General features: G+C 44.7%; 1 protein-coding gene across 1 annotated transcript; it reads right to left on the bottom strand.

Moving 5' to 3' along the window:
- Positions 1–3233: 3233 nt before the first annotated feature.
- On the bottom strand, positions 3234–11725 carry LOC308423725 (integral membrane protein DGCR2/IDD-like; the record flags this gene model as incomplete). Its single annotated transcript, XM_080920514.1, is given in 4 exon segments — positions 3234–3974; positions 3978–4310; positions 11076–11417; positions 11708–11725. Coding segments are annotated over 4 exon segments (1434 nt in total).
- Between the last annotated feature and the right edge of the window lie 631 nt (positions 11726–12356).

The raw sequence follows: 12356 nt of genomic DNA on the forward strand, positions 1-12356 counted from the left end.
AGCCCCAAGTCTCTTGGTTGCTATTTTTTTCTTAGTTTTGCTCACTGAACCCGAGGCCTCACACAGGCTAAACAAGTACTGTGCCATCAAGGGACAGTCACAGCACTCCAATCCAGTGTTTTGAGACAGGGCCTCACTAAATTTCTCAGACTAGCCGTGAGTGCTCTGTGTAGTCCAGCAGACCTTGAAACTCTACCTCAGTCTCCAGAGTAACTGAGCTCGGAAGTCATTAAGCACCAGGCCTGCTGTGATGGTTTTAATATGCCTGGCCCAGGGAGTGATACTATTTGGAGGTGTGGCCTTGTTAGAATAGGTGTGTCACTGTGGATGTGAGCTTAAGACCCTCATCCTAGCTTCCTAGAAGTGAGTATTCTGCTAGCAGCCTTCAGATAAAGATGTTGAACTACCAGTTCCCTCCTGCACCATGCCTGCCTGGATGCTGCCTTGTTCCTGCCTTGATGATAATGGACTGAACCTCTGTACCCGAAAGCTAGTCCCAATTAAATGTTGTCCTTCTAAGACTTGCCTTGGTCATGGGATCTGTGCACAGCAGAAAAATTCTGACTAAGACACCTGCCTTAATTAAAAAAAGTTGAAATAATAAGAAATTAAAAAGAACAAGGTAAAATCACATTTTCCCACACAGATTCAAAGCCTATGATTACACTGTACTCTTTGAAGTTTATCACAGGATTTGAATTTAAATGACACCCATAATATTTCAAGTGTACAGTCCAAGGAATTTTTTTCTTTTCTGAGTTTGTTAGTGAAGAGGATCTCAGACTTTCAAAGATATTTATGCTCAGAATCCTTTGGCGTTTGTATGGTTTCTTTACTAGTCAGTTACCAGGGAATTTCTCAATGGTAATTTGAAATTACATTTTAGGTATTTCTTTTCTTTTCTTTTATTCCAGTTACAGCTCTGTCTATTATGACTCCTGACAAAAGGCATTTGGATTCTGCACTGACAGTGTTAACATGCAGTACAGTCATTAGAGAAACAGTACAATTTGAGGGTTAACCCTTGTTTGCCTAAGTCCCCTCCAGTTAGCATTACTCTCCCTCTTAGGATAACTCTTTTTTTTTTTTAGTTTTTTAAAATTTTATTTTAATAAACAAAGATAAAAAATTTTAAACATTTTTGCATAAATGTATACAAATACAATTGTCAGTGCTTGGCTTTTTTTTTTTTTTTTCTTTTTTTAAAGGTTTGATACTCTGCATTAAGGTCTTACTATTTTTTTTTCCATAACACACGTTTATTTGGCATTGGATGAAATGGTTCTCACAGCATCTTAAGAAAGGATCAATGCCAACCCGACCAAAAATACACCCAAACTAAAACCTTTAATGAAAGGAATATGTATAAACAGGCATTGAGACAGTATCAAATTCCACTTCAAGGCAGGTCAGAGGGTACCTGGCCTCTCAGAAGAGGTGGCAAGGCAGTCCTGGGCAAGAGGCCTCCTAGGAGCCTGTCCCTCTGGAGCCTTGTGGGATGGGCGAGGAAACACAAACCTCAGCAAATCCTGGATTTGGGATTATTCATCAGTAAACTGGCAGACCCCAGTGCTTGGAACTGGAGTAGCAATTGTCCGAACAGCCCCAAACACAGGCATTCCATTCACCCTGATGGCATGGGGTGCCTCACAGTCCTGACAGGCCTAGCTCTGCAGCACCAGTCCACTTTAGGTCACCCTCTCCCCTGAGCCTCCTATTCTCAACCCCAACAGCCATTTGGTCCCCACTTAAGTTCCAGTCTGTACATACAGTCTTCTGAGGGCTCTTTTGGGTGGCCTGGCACCAATACAATTCCCAACTGTTCCTCTGGAGCATGGCTGCCCAGTGCCCAGCACTTAGTACTTGCTGCTGTTCTCAGCAGAGGGTGTGGGGCAAGAGCCTTCTGGCAGAGGGACAGCTGCGGCAGCTGGTCTGCGGGCTCAGACACGGGGCAGACTATCATAACCCCCTCAGCCCTGGGATCTGGTCTGATCCAGATCAACAGAACCAGAGGTCAGCACCCCACGCCTGGTCTCACCTGGACAGGAGTCGCACCGCAGCCCAGAAGCAGCTTAGACAGAGGTGGTAGAGTGGCCCAAGGGCAAATGGCTCATGCGGGGTATTGGCCCTGTCCTGAGCTCCTGTGAGCCATCACCGCCTGCAAACATTTGGCCACGTGAGGACACACACAGATACAGAAAGACTCAGACATCCAACATAGAAAAGACACAAACGTGCTAAAAATTGCACAGAACCTTGCTTAATCTCCAAACCCTAGAAATGCTAAAGGCCCATGTCGGGAGACAAGACCACTGCATGGAGCTGGAGCTGGCAACAGGGTCCTTTGGGCAAAATCCCCAGGCGCCCCATTGCTGTGGAGGGATTGGGAGGCATGAATGTGGCTGGTAGACGCTGGGCTCCAGCAGTGTCTATGGCGAAGTGGACTCAGACGACACAACACAGGCTGTCCACCTGAACCATTCTCTTCCCAGACAACCCCTTATGGCACAGATGAGGTGAAGGGGCATGGCTAGACACAGTGGTCATTCGCCAGCAAGCAGAGCACAGGAATCCAGGGTGTGGCAGAGAAAAGCCAGCATGCCCCAGCCCTGCACAGGGGCCTAGAGTCTACTCCTGGGGAGCCATGCAGAGGAGTACCATGAGAGTGCTAGGAATGAGCAGGGCCTCCTGCTGCAGTGCTGGCCTCAATGCAAAGCTGCAAGTGGTGTGGCCAGTTCAATTTCCTCCCAGGATCAACCGGCACCTTGGAATTCAGATGGACCTGGGCAGGAAGCCCCCGAGAGCCAGTGCAGCAGCTGCGAATGCCTTCCCCAGAAGTCCAGATGCTCTGCTGCCTCTAAGCAGCCACTAGTGCTAGCTCTACTGTGTCTACACTGGCTGATGACTGGCTTCGAAGGGCGAGAGTGCAGTAACAAGCCCATCCAAAGATGTGTGTGAAGCCCACTGCCTCTGCTCTCTTGGAAGTGTGTGGTAACACCTGTCATTCCACCATTTAAAAATCAAGGCTAACAGCCCTAGGTTAGGACCGTCGGGCACTTGCTCCTCGGAGTACCTGGCTTCAGTGTCTATGTACACACCTACTGCTGGCGGGGATGTGGCAATTGAGTAGGTCCAGGCTATGACAGGACCCCTTCATGTCCCCCACTGAGATAGGTGTCTTCTGAACAAGAAACATACACTCCTAGCCCACAGGGGGCCACAAGTTGAGCCACCTAGACCACAGTATTGAGGGAGCCACGGGGGAGGCGCCCACCCCCTGGTGGTGCGTCTGTAGCTGGGGTACTTCCACTCTGGGCAGGATCAGGAGGCACCAGCAGGGCACTGCTACTGTCTGTAGAGTCTTCCAGATCTGCTAAGGAGGTCTCTGCAGGGGGCAGCGGCTGATCCAAGTGCCTGGGCAATGCACCTTCAATGCCACCATCTCTTGGGGTTGGGAGGCTGGTCTCCACGGGCTCAAAGGCATCATCATCTGCAGGGTCGTAGAACACACTGTCTGGGTTGATAGAAGCCTCATAGGGTGGCGGTGGATCATCCGGCTGGTCCATGTCTGGGTACTTGTAAGCTGTATAAGGAGGTGGAGGGTCGTGGAAATGGAAGGTCCCACCTTCCCCGTCGTCAGAAAGATGTAGTGGAGTGAGGCCTGTGCCAAACCCATCTGGGCCATAGTCAAAGCCAGGGATCCTCCGACCAAGGTTGAAATGGTGCAAGTTTGCTCCAATCAGGGACTCGATGCGCTCCCGGCGCCGCTGGCGCAGCCGGTGGACCATGAAAAGCAGCAGCGAGAGGAAGAGGAAGGAGGAAATGCAGCTGACGACCAGGCGCATCCCACTAGCCATGGAGTCAAACAGGCTGCTACCATCTGGGTCCAGACACATGAACTTGCAGCATTCCTTAGGGTCCTTGCTGTACTGCTGACATCCCTGGGGCCGCTCACACAGGGCAGCAAAACACATTTAAGGCTCCCCTCGATGGCAGGTACAGCTCAAGCATGGGTCGTCCCCCTTGGGAGTGAAGTAGAACCCTTCATCCACCACATTGTCCTTGATATCAACACACGTCTGACTTCTTTTACACAGAAATGATGCCTTCTCGGAGCAGCTCTCGGCGTGCCCGGGGCAGCCGCGTGACCCCGCGGGGAGGGCGGACGTGGCCGAGAACTCAGGCCTGGGGCAGAGGGACAGCAGGCGAGGGATCCAGCTGGGCCACAGCAAGAGAATGCCACCAACTCGCGGACACTCCAGGCCGCAGGAACGGGATGAAATTCCGGCTCGCACAAGATGGCGGCCGTCCTGGTCTTAATATTTACAATGAGCAGAAAGTACATGTTAAACAGGGTGTAACCCGGAATTAGTCAACGTTTTCTTGGTGTGTAAAGATTGAGCATGACTTTTTTTTTTTTTTGTTTGTTTTGTTTTTTTCTTGAACTTCACACAGTCTGTGAGTTGTTTCTGGGGCAGTCCGAGCCTCTGGGGTTAGCATTCCACTATCAGTGACTGCATATTATGTCTGTTCTTTTGTGACTGGGTTATCTCACTCAGGATGATATTCTCTAGATGCAGCCATTTTCTTAAGAATTTAATTAAGTCATTGTTTCTGATAGCTGAGTAGTACTCCATTGTGTAAATGTACCACAATTTTTGTATCCATTCATCTACTGAAGGACATCTGGGTTCTTTCCAGCTTCTGGCTATTATAAATAGGGCTGCTATGAACATTGTGGTACATGTGTCTTTGTTGTATATTGAAGTGTCTCTGGGGTATATGCCCAAAAGTGGAATAGCTGGAACTTCAGGTAGTACTATGTCCAATTTTCGGAGGAATCACCAGACTGATTTCCAGAGTGGTTGTATCAGTTTACAACCCCACCAACAGTGGAGAAGTGTTCCTCTTTTTCCACAACCTCGCCAGCATTTGCTGTCATCTGAGTTTTGGATCTTGACCAATCTGAATGGTGTGAGCTAGAATCTCAGGGTTGTTTTGATTTGCACTTCCTTAGATGTTTCTCAGCCATTCGATATTCTTCAATTGAGAACGTTTTGTTTAGCTCTGTACCCCATTTTTTAATAGGGTTGTTTGATTCTCTGGTGTCTAGCTTTTTGAATTCTTTGTATACTTTGGATATTAGGCCTCTATCTGAAGTGGAGTTGGTAAAAATCTTTTCCCATTCTGTTGGCTGCCCTTATGTTTTCTTGCAATCTCATTAAGTCCCATTTGTTAATCTTTGACCTTAGAGCTTGAGCCATTGGTGTTTTGTTCAGAAAATTTTCTCTAGTGCCTATGTGTTCTAAGGTTTTCCCTACTTTCTCATCTAATAGTTTAAGTGTATCTGGTTTAATGTGGAGATCTTTGATCCACTTACACTTGAGCTTTGTACAAGGAGATAAGAAAGGGTCTATTTTCATTCTTTTGCATGCTGAGTGCCAGTTGGACCAGCACCATTTGTTGAATAGGCTGTCCTTTTTCCATTGAATGTTTACAGCTCCTTTGTAAAAAATCAGATGACCATATACGTGAGGGCTCATTTCTAGATCTTCTATTCTATTCTATTGATCCACATGCCTATTTCTTTACCAGTACCATGCAGTTTTCAGCACAATTGCCTTGTAATATAGCTTGAGGTCAGGGATAGTGATTCCCACAGATGTTTTCTTGTTGTTGAGGATGGATTTTGCTATTCTAGGTCTTTTGTTATTCCAGATGAAATTGCACATTGATCTTTCCAACTCAATGAAGAACTGGGTTGGAATTTTGATGGAGATTGCATTGAATCTGTAGATTGCTTTTGGTAGGATGGCCATTTTAAAAATGTTGATCTTTCCAATCCATGAGCATGGGAGATCTTTCCATTTTCTGAGATCTTCCTCGATTTCCTTCTTTAGAGGTTTGAAGTTCTTGTCGTATAGGTTTTTCACTTGCTTAGTTAGAGTCACACCAAGGTATTTCATAGTTTTTGTGACTATTGTGAAGGGTATCTTTTCCCTAATTTCTTTCTCCACATGTTTGTCCTTTGAATATAGGAAGACTACTGATTTGTTTGAGTTAATTTTGTATCCAGCCACTTTGCTGAACTTGTTTATCAGCTGTAGGAGTTCTCTGGTGGAATTTGTGGGGTCACTTAAGTACACTATCATGTCATCTGCAAAGAGTGCTGTTTTTACTTCTTCCTTTCCAATTTGTATCCCCCTTGATCTCCTTTTGCTGTCTAATTGCTCCAGCCAGGACTTCCAGTACTATGTTGAATAGGTAGGGGGAGAGTGGGCAGCCTTGTCGAGTCCCTGATTGTAGTGGGATTGCTTCAAGTTTCCCACCGTTAAGTTTGATGTTGGATGTTGGTTTGTTGTATATTGCTTTTATTATGTTTAGGTATGGGCCTTGGATTCCTGTTCTTTCCAGGACTTTTAACATAAAGGGATGTTGAATTTTGTCAAATGCTTTCTCAGAATCTAGTGAGATGACCACGTGATTTTGTTCTTTGAGTTTGTTTGTATGGTGGATTACATTGATGGATTTCCTCATATCAAACCATCCCTGCATCCCAGGGATGAAGCCTACTTGGTCATGGTGAATGATCATTTTGATGTGTTCTTGGATTCGGTTTGCAAGGATTTTGTTGAGTATTTTTGCATCAATGTTCATAAGTGAGATTGGTCTGAAGTTCTCTTTCCTTGTAGGGTCTTTGTGTGGTTTAGGAACGAGGGTTATTGTAGCCTCAAAAAATGAGTTAGGTAGTATTCCATCTGATTCTATCTTTTGGAATAGTGTGGAGAGTATTGGTGTTATGTCCACAATAAATGTCTGATAAAATTCTGCACTGAACCCATCTGGACCTGGGCTTTTTTTGGTTGGGAGGCTTTTGATGACTGCTTCTATTTCTTTAGGTGTTATGGGATTATTTAGATAGTTTATCTGGTCCTGGTTTAACTTTAGGATCTTGTATCTGTCTAGGAATTAATCCATTTTCTCCAGATTTTCCAACTTTGTGGAGTATAGGCTTTTGTAGTAGGATCTGATGATTTCTTGAATTTCCTCAGTTTCAGTTGTTATGTCTCCACTTTCCTTTCTGATTTTGTTAATTTGTATATTCTCTCTTTGCCCTCTAGTTAGTCTGGCTAGGGGTTTATCAATCTTGTTGATTTTCTCAAAGAACCAGCTCTTGGTTTTGTTGATTCTTTCAATGGTTCTTTTTGTTTCTATTTGGTCTATTTCTGCCCTAATTTTGATTATTTCTTGCTGTCTACTCCTCTTGGGTGTATCTGCTTCCTTTTGTTCTAGAGCTTTTAGCTGTGCTGTCAAGTTGCTGATGTATGCTCTCTCCAGTTTCTTTTTTGAAGCACTCAGGGTTATGAATTTTCCTCTCACTACTGCTTTCATTGCATCCCATAGGTTTGGGTATGTTGTGTTTTCGTTTTCATTGAATTCTTAAAAATCCTTAATTTCTTTCTCTATTTCTTCTTTGACCCTGCTATTGTTTAACAGAGCGTTGTTTAGTTTCCATGTGTATGTGGGCTTTTTGTTGTCTTTGTTGTTGTTAAAGACCAGCCTTAGACCATGGTGATTTGAGAGGATGAATGGGAGTATTTCAATCTTCTTATATCGATTGAGGCTCGTCCTGTGACCAATTATGTGGTCAATTTTCGAGAAGGTGCCATGGGGTGCTGAGAACAAAGTGTATTTTTTTTACTTTATGATGATATGTTCTGTAGATATCTATTAATTCCAGTTAGTTCATAGTCTCTGCTAGTTTTACAGTGTCCTTGTTCAGTTTCTGTTTCCATGATCTGTCCATTGGTGAGAGTGGGGTATTAAAGTCTCCCACTATTATTGTGTGGGGTGAAATGTATTTTTTGACCTTTTGAAGGGTTTCTTTTATGAATATGTGTGCTTTTGTATTTGGAGCATATATGTTAAGGATTGAGAGTTCCTCCTGACAGATTTCCCCTGTAATGAATAAAAAGTGTTCTTCCTTATCTTTTTTGATAACGTTTGGTTGGAAATTTACTTTATTCGATATTAGAATAGCCACTCCAGCTTGCTTCTTGGGGCTGTTTGCTTGGAAGTTTTTTCCCAACCTTTTACTTTGAGATAGTGTCTTTCTTTGTCTCTGAGATGAGTTTCCTGTATGTAGCAAATAGCTGGATTTTGTTTATGTATCCAGTCTGATAGCCTATGTCTCTTTATTGGGGAGTTGAGTCCATTTATGTTAATAGATATCAAGAATAGTGGTTTCTGTTTCCTGCTATTATTGCTTTTGTAGGTTGAGTTGTGTCTGTGTCTCTTTCTTCTTTTGGTTTTCTTGCTTAGGAGTTTTCTTGTTTTTACTAGGATGTATTTCACCTCATTGTATTGGGTTTTCCACCTGTAATTCATTGTAGTGCTGGGTTTGTGGTTAGATATTGTGTAAATTTAGATATGTCTTAAAATATCTTCATCTCTCCATCTATGGTGATTGATAGTTTTGCTGGGTATAGCAGCTTGGGCTGGCACTTGTGCTCTCTTAGGGTGTGCATGATGTCTGTCCAGGCTCTTCTAGCTTTCATAGTCTCTGTTGAGAAATCGGGTGTGATTCTGATTGGTTTGCCTTTATATGTTACCTGACCTTTTTCCCTTACTGCTTTTAGTATTCTTTCTTTGCTTTGGGCACTTGGTGTTTTGACTATTATGTGTCGGGAGGAATTTTTTTTCTGGTCCAACCTTTTTGGAGTTCTGAAGGCTTCTTTTATGCTCGTGGTCATCTCATTCTTAAAGGTAGGGAAGTTTTATTCTACAATTTTGTTGAAGATATTTACTGTGCCTCTTAGTTGATATTCTTCTCCCTCTTCTATTCCTATTATCCTTAGGTTTGGTCCTCTCATTGTGTCTTGGATCTTCTGGACATTTTGGGTTAGGAGCTTTTTGGTTTTTGCATCTTCTCTGGCTGTTTTGTCTATGTTTACAATGTTTTCTTCGGCCCCTGAGATTCTCTCTTCCATCACTTGTAGTCTATTTTAAATGCTTGCTTCTGTGACTCCTTATTTCTTTTTTAGGTGTTGTACCTCTAGGGTTATCTCTTTTAGTGTTTTCTTTATTGTGTCAATTTCCGTTTTAAATTCCTTCTTCCATTCCTTCATCTCTTTGGTTCTGTTTTCCTCTAGTTCTTTGAGTTCTTTGAGTGTTTTTCTTGTTTCCTCTTTAAAAGCTTCTGATTCTTTTTGCTTTTCATCCCGTTCTTGTTTAAGGATCTCTATCATCGTCTTGAGGTATGATTTTAGTTCTGCGTCTTCTTTATCTGGAGTGTTTGGCATTCCTATGTTTTCTGTGATGGGAGAGCTGGGTACTGGTGTTGCCAGGTTGTCTTGGTTTCCTTGGGATATGCTCTTTCTTGTTTTCAGTGATAAGTTCTTGCCTTTCCCTTGTACCTGGTCTGTGTCCCTGGATCTCCACTGGTCCAGGTGGCGGATGGTCCGAGCCCTGTTCTGCGCCCCAAAGCCAGGTGGGAACAGAGGTCCCAATGCTGTGTTCCTGGTCCCTGGATCAGGCAGGGCTGGGGCGCGTTTTCCGTGCACACTCGGCAGACATCTCTCTGCTCCCTGGCTGCTCGGATCTCCTTCTCACCAGGCCTTAACCTTTGGGAACTGCTGGTCCAGGTGGCAGATGGGCCGAGCCCTGTCCATTTTAGGTATTTCTAAAAATACTTTTCCTCCCCAAGTCTTCATGAAAATAGAATCCTCTTTCTTTTCCTTTTATGTATTTGGGAGATGAACCCATGATACCAACAGGCTCCCGGTTAATATCTCTTTATTGGTTTTAGGCCCTGTGGCCCCTAGGCTTTGGAAGAATGTCAGATTGCTTGACAGAGAAGTTATCCAGGTGCACGATGACCACAGTGGCTTAGCCCTGGCCTAGGGTCTATCAGGTCTCCTTCTCTGCGGGTGCCTGTCCCTTAGTTCCTGTCTTCACTGCGGGTGCCTGTCACTTAGTTCCTGTCTTCACTGCGGGTGCCTGTCACTTAGTTCCTGTCTTCACTGCGGGTGCCTGTCACTTAGTTCCTGTCTTCACTGCGGGTGCCTGTCACTTAGTTCCTGTCTTCACTGCGGGTGCCTGTTGGTCACTTTAGTTCCTGTCTTCACTGCGGGTGCCTGTTGGTCACTTTAGTTCCTGTCTTCCTGGCCTCTCCTGCATGGCACCTGCAGGCCTGGCCATGTTTGGCTTTTCACCTTTCCCCAGCTTCTCTTCCCTGTAGTGTGTTGGAGCGAGTGCAGAGTTCAATCTCTCTGGTTCCAGCACCAGCTACAGCAGTGCCGGTGGGATTCTGCCAGGACACCAGCACCTGTGCTGCTACATCTGACTTGAAATCTACTACTGTCTGAACAAGATTTTAGATTTGGTGGGGACACAGAAAGAGGCAGAGTCCATACCTGCATCTGATGGGATCAGAAAGGAGAATGTATAGCAGATATAGGTGTTTGTGCGGCCTATATATGGAACTAAGGAACCCATGGAAGTAGGAGGTTGGCAGTAACAGAAACAGAATCCGAGATGCACCAGGCAGTCTGAGAAGTTTTTACACTCGAAGAAGCTTGTATTTGTCAGACAGTGATAACAGATGCTTTTAATTCCAGCAACTGAGAGGAAGAGACAGGTAGACCCCCGAGTTCAAGCTCAGCCTGGTTTACGGAGTGAGTTCCAGGACATCCAGGGCTACACAGAGAAACCTTGTCTTGAAAAACAAACCAAATTAACTAAAAAAATAAGTCAGCTTGTACTTGTTCTCCTTCAGTCTTCTGTCTACTTTTCACTAGAGATTTCAGAAGAACAGTCCCACCCTAGCTTTTCTCTCCCTTCGATGGCCTGAACACCGGGAGTCTGAAGCTGGTGTCCAGGGCATGGCTATTTGCCCAAGCCTGTTGGATAGAAATACTGGGCATTTGCTCTTCTGCAAACCATCCACTGCCTCAGGACGAGCTGTAGTGAACTCAGAAGCTGGTGTTACCTTCCCTTATGGCTTCATTAGGAGTGGCCTGCTTCCGCATTTTTCAGACTCTTTGGGATCTTGCAGACACGGAGCTCAGACATACCCTCCTGCAATATTCACTAGCAATGATTTCACATATACAGAGAGCTTCTGAGGTTAGCAAGTGGCAGAGCAAAACCATGGAGCGAGTGCCCGTGGTGCCCCCAGGGACAGCAATGGGGAGAACACAGAGGAGAAGCTGTGTTTCATAGAGCTGTGGAGTCAGGATTGTGAGGCGCATGAGGGTTGGCTGGTGGTCATTCCTGGGATCACTTGCCACCAGGAGAAGATGTAATTGAGAGGATGCCTGGACCTGGTTAGTGAAGGTGTCCAGAGCAATGTGGCCAGCACCTGGGGTGACGCCTATAGCAGTAGAAAATTTCAGCACAACCCACTGGCTGGTATTCTTGAGGAGAAGGTAATGACTCCAGTAAGGTTCTCAAGGTCAGTGATGTTACACATTGCCTAGAGAGGCTTTTCTGGTAATTACTATAAATCATATTTACAGTGGAGCTCTGTCCCTTTCCTATTGTAGAACTAGTCACTCCATGTGGAAATCAAGGTTGATACATCCAAGAAATTTGAGGACATCTTTCTTTAGCAAACATTGTATGAAAGTGTCCCTATAAGTTATGACAGAATAAAAACTAACATTGAATAGACCATTCCCCAAGGAGCCAAAAAATGACACTTTACCATTATCGTCACCGTCATCGTCATCATCATCACCATCATCATCATCATCACCATCTCATCACCATCATCATCATCACCATCTCATCACCATCATCATCATCACCACCATCACCATCACCACCATCACCATCATCATCATCATCACCATCTTCATCATCATCACCACCACCATCACCATCATCATCATCACCATCATCACCATCATCATCACCGCCATCACCATCATCATCATCATCACCATCTTCATCACCATCATCATCACCATCACCATCACCATCATCATCATCATCATCACCACCATCATCATCACCATCACCATCACCATCACCATCATCATCATCATCATCACTATCATCACCATCATCATCATTCTTGTGTTGCGTGCTTATGTGTGTGTATTCAAGTGAGTGCTTTACAAGTGAATTGTATTACCAGACTTTAAATACCGTCGTTGTGGTTTTCTTTGTGTCACTGTGAAAAAGCCCACTGACCAACAGTAACTTAGGGGAGGGAGGGTTTATTTAAGCTTACGGATCACAGTCAGTCTGTGGGAAGTCAGGGCAGGAACTCAAGCAGGATCTTGAAACAGAAACCATGGAGGGAACTTGCTTTCTGGCCCACTCAGCTTCATGCATAGGTAGCTCTCTTA

Source organism: Micromys minutus, assembly GCF_963924665.1.
Source record: "Micromys minutus genome assembly, chromosome: 8".
NCBI classification, from domain to species: Eukaryota; Metazoa; Chordata; class Mammalia; order Rodentia; family Muridae; genus Micromys; species Micromys minutus.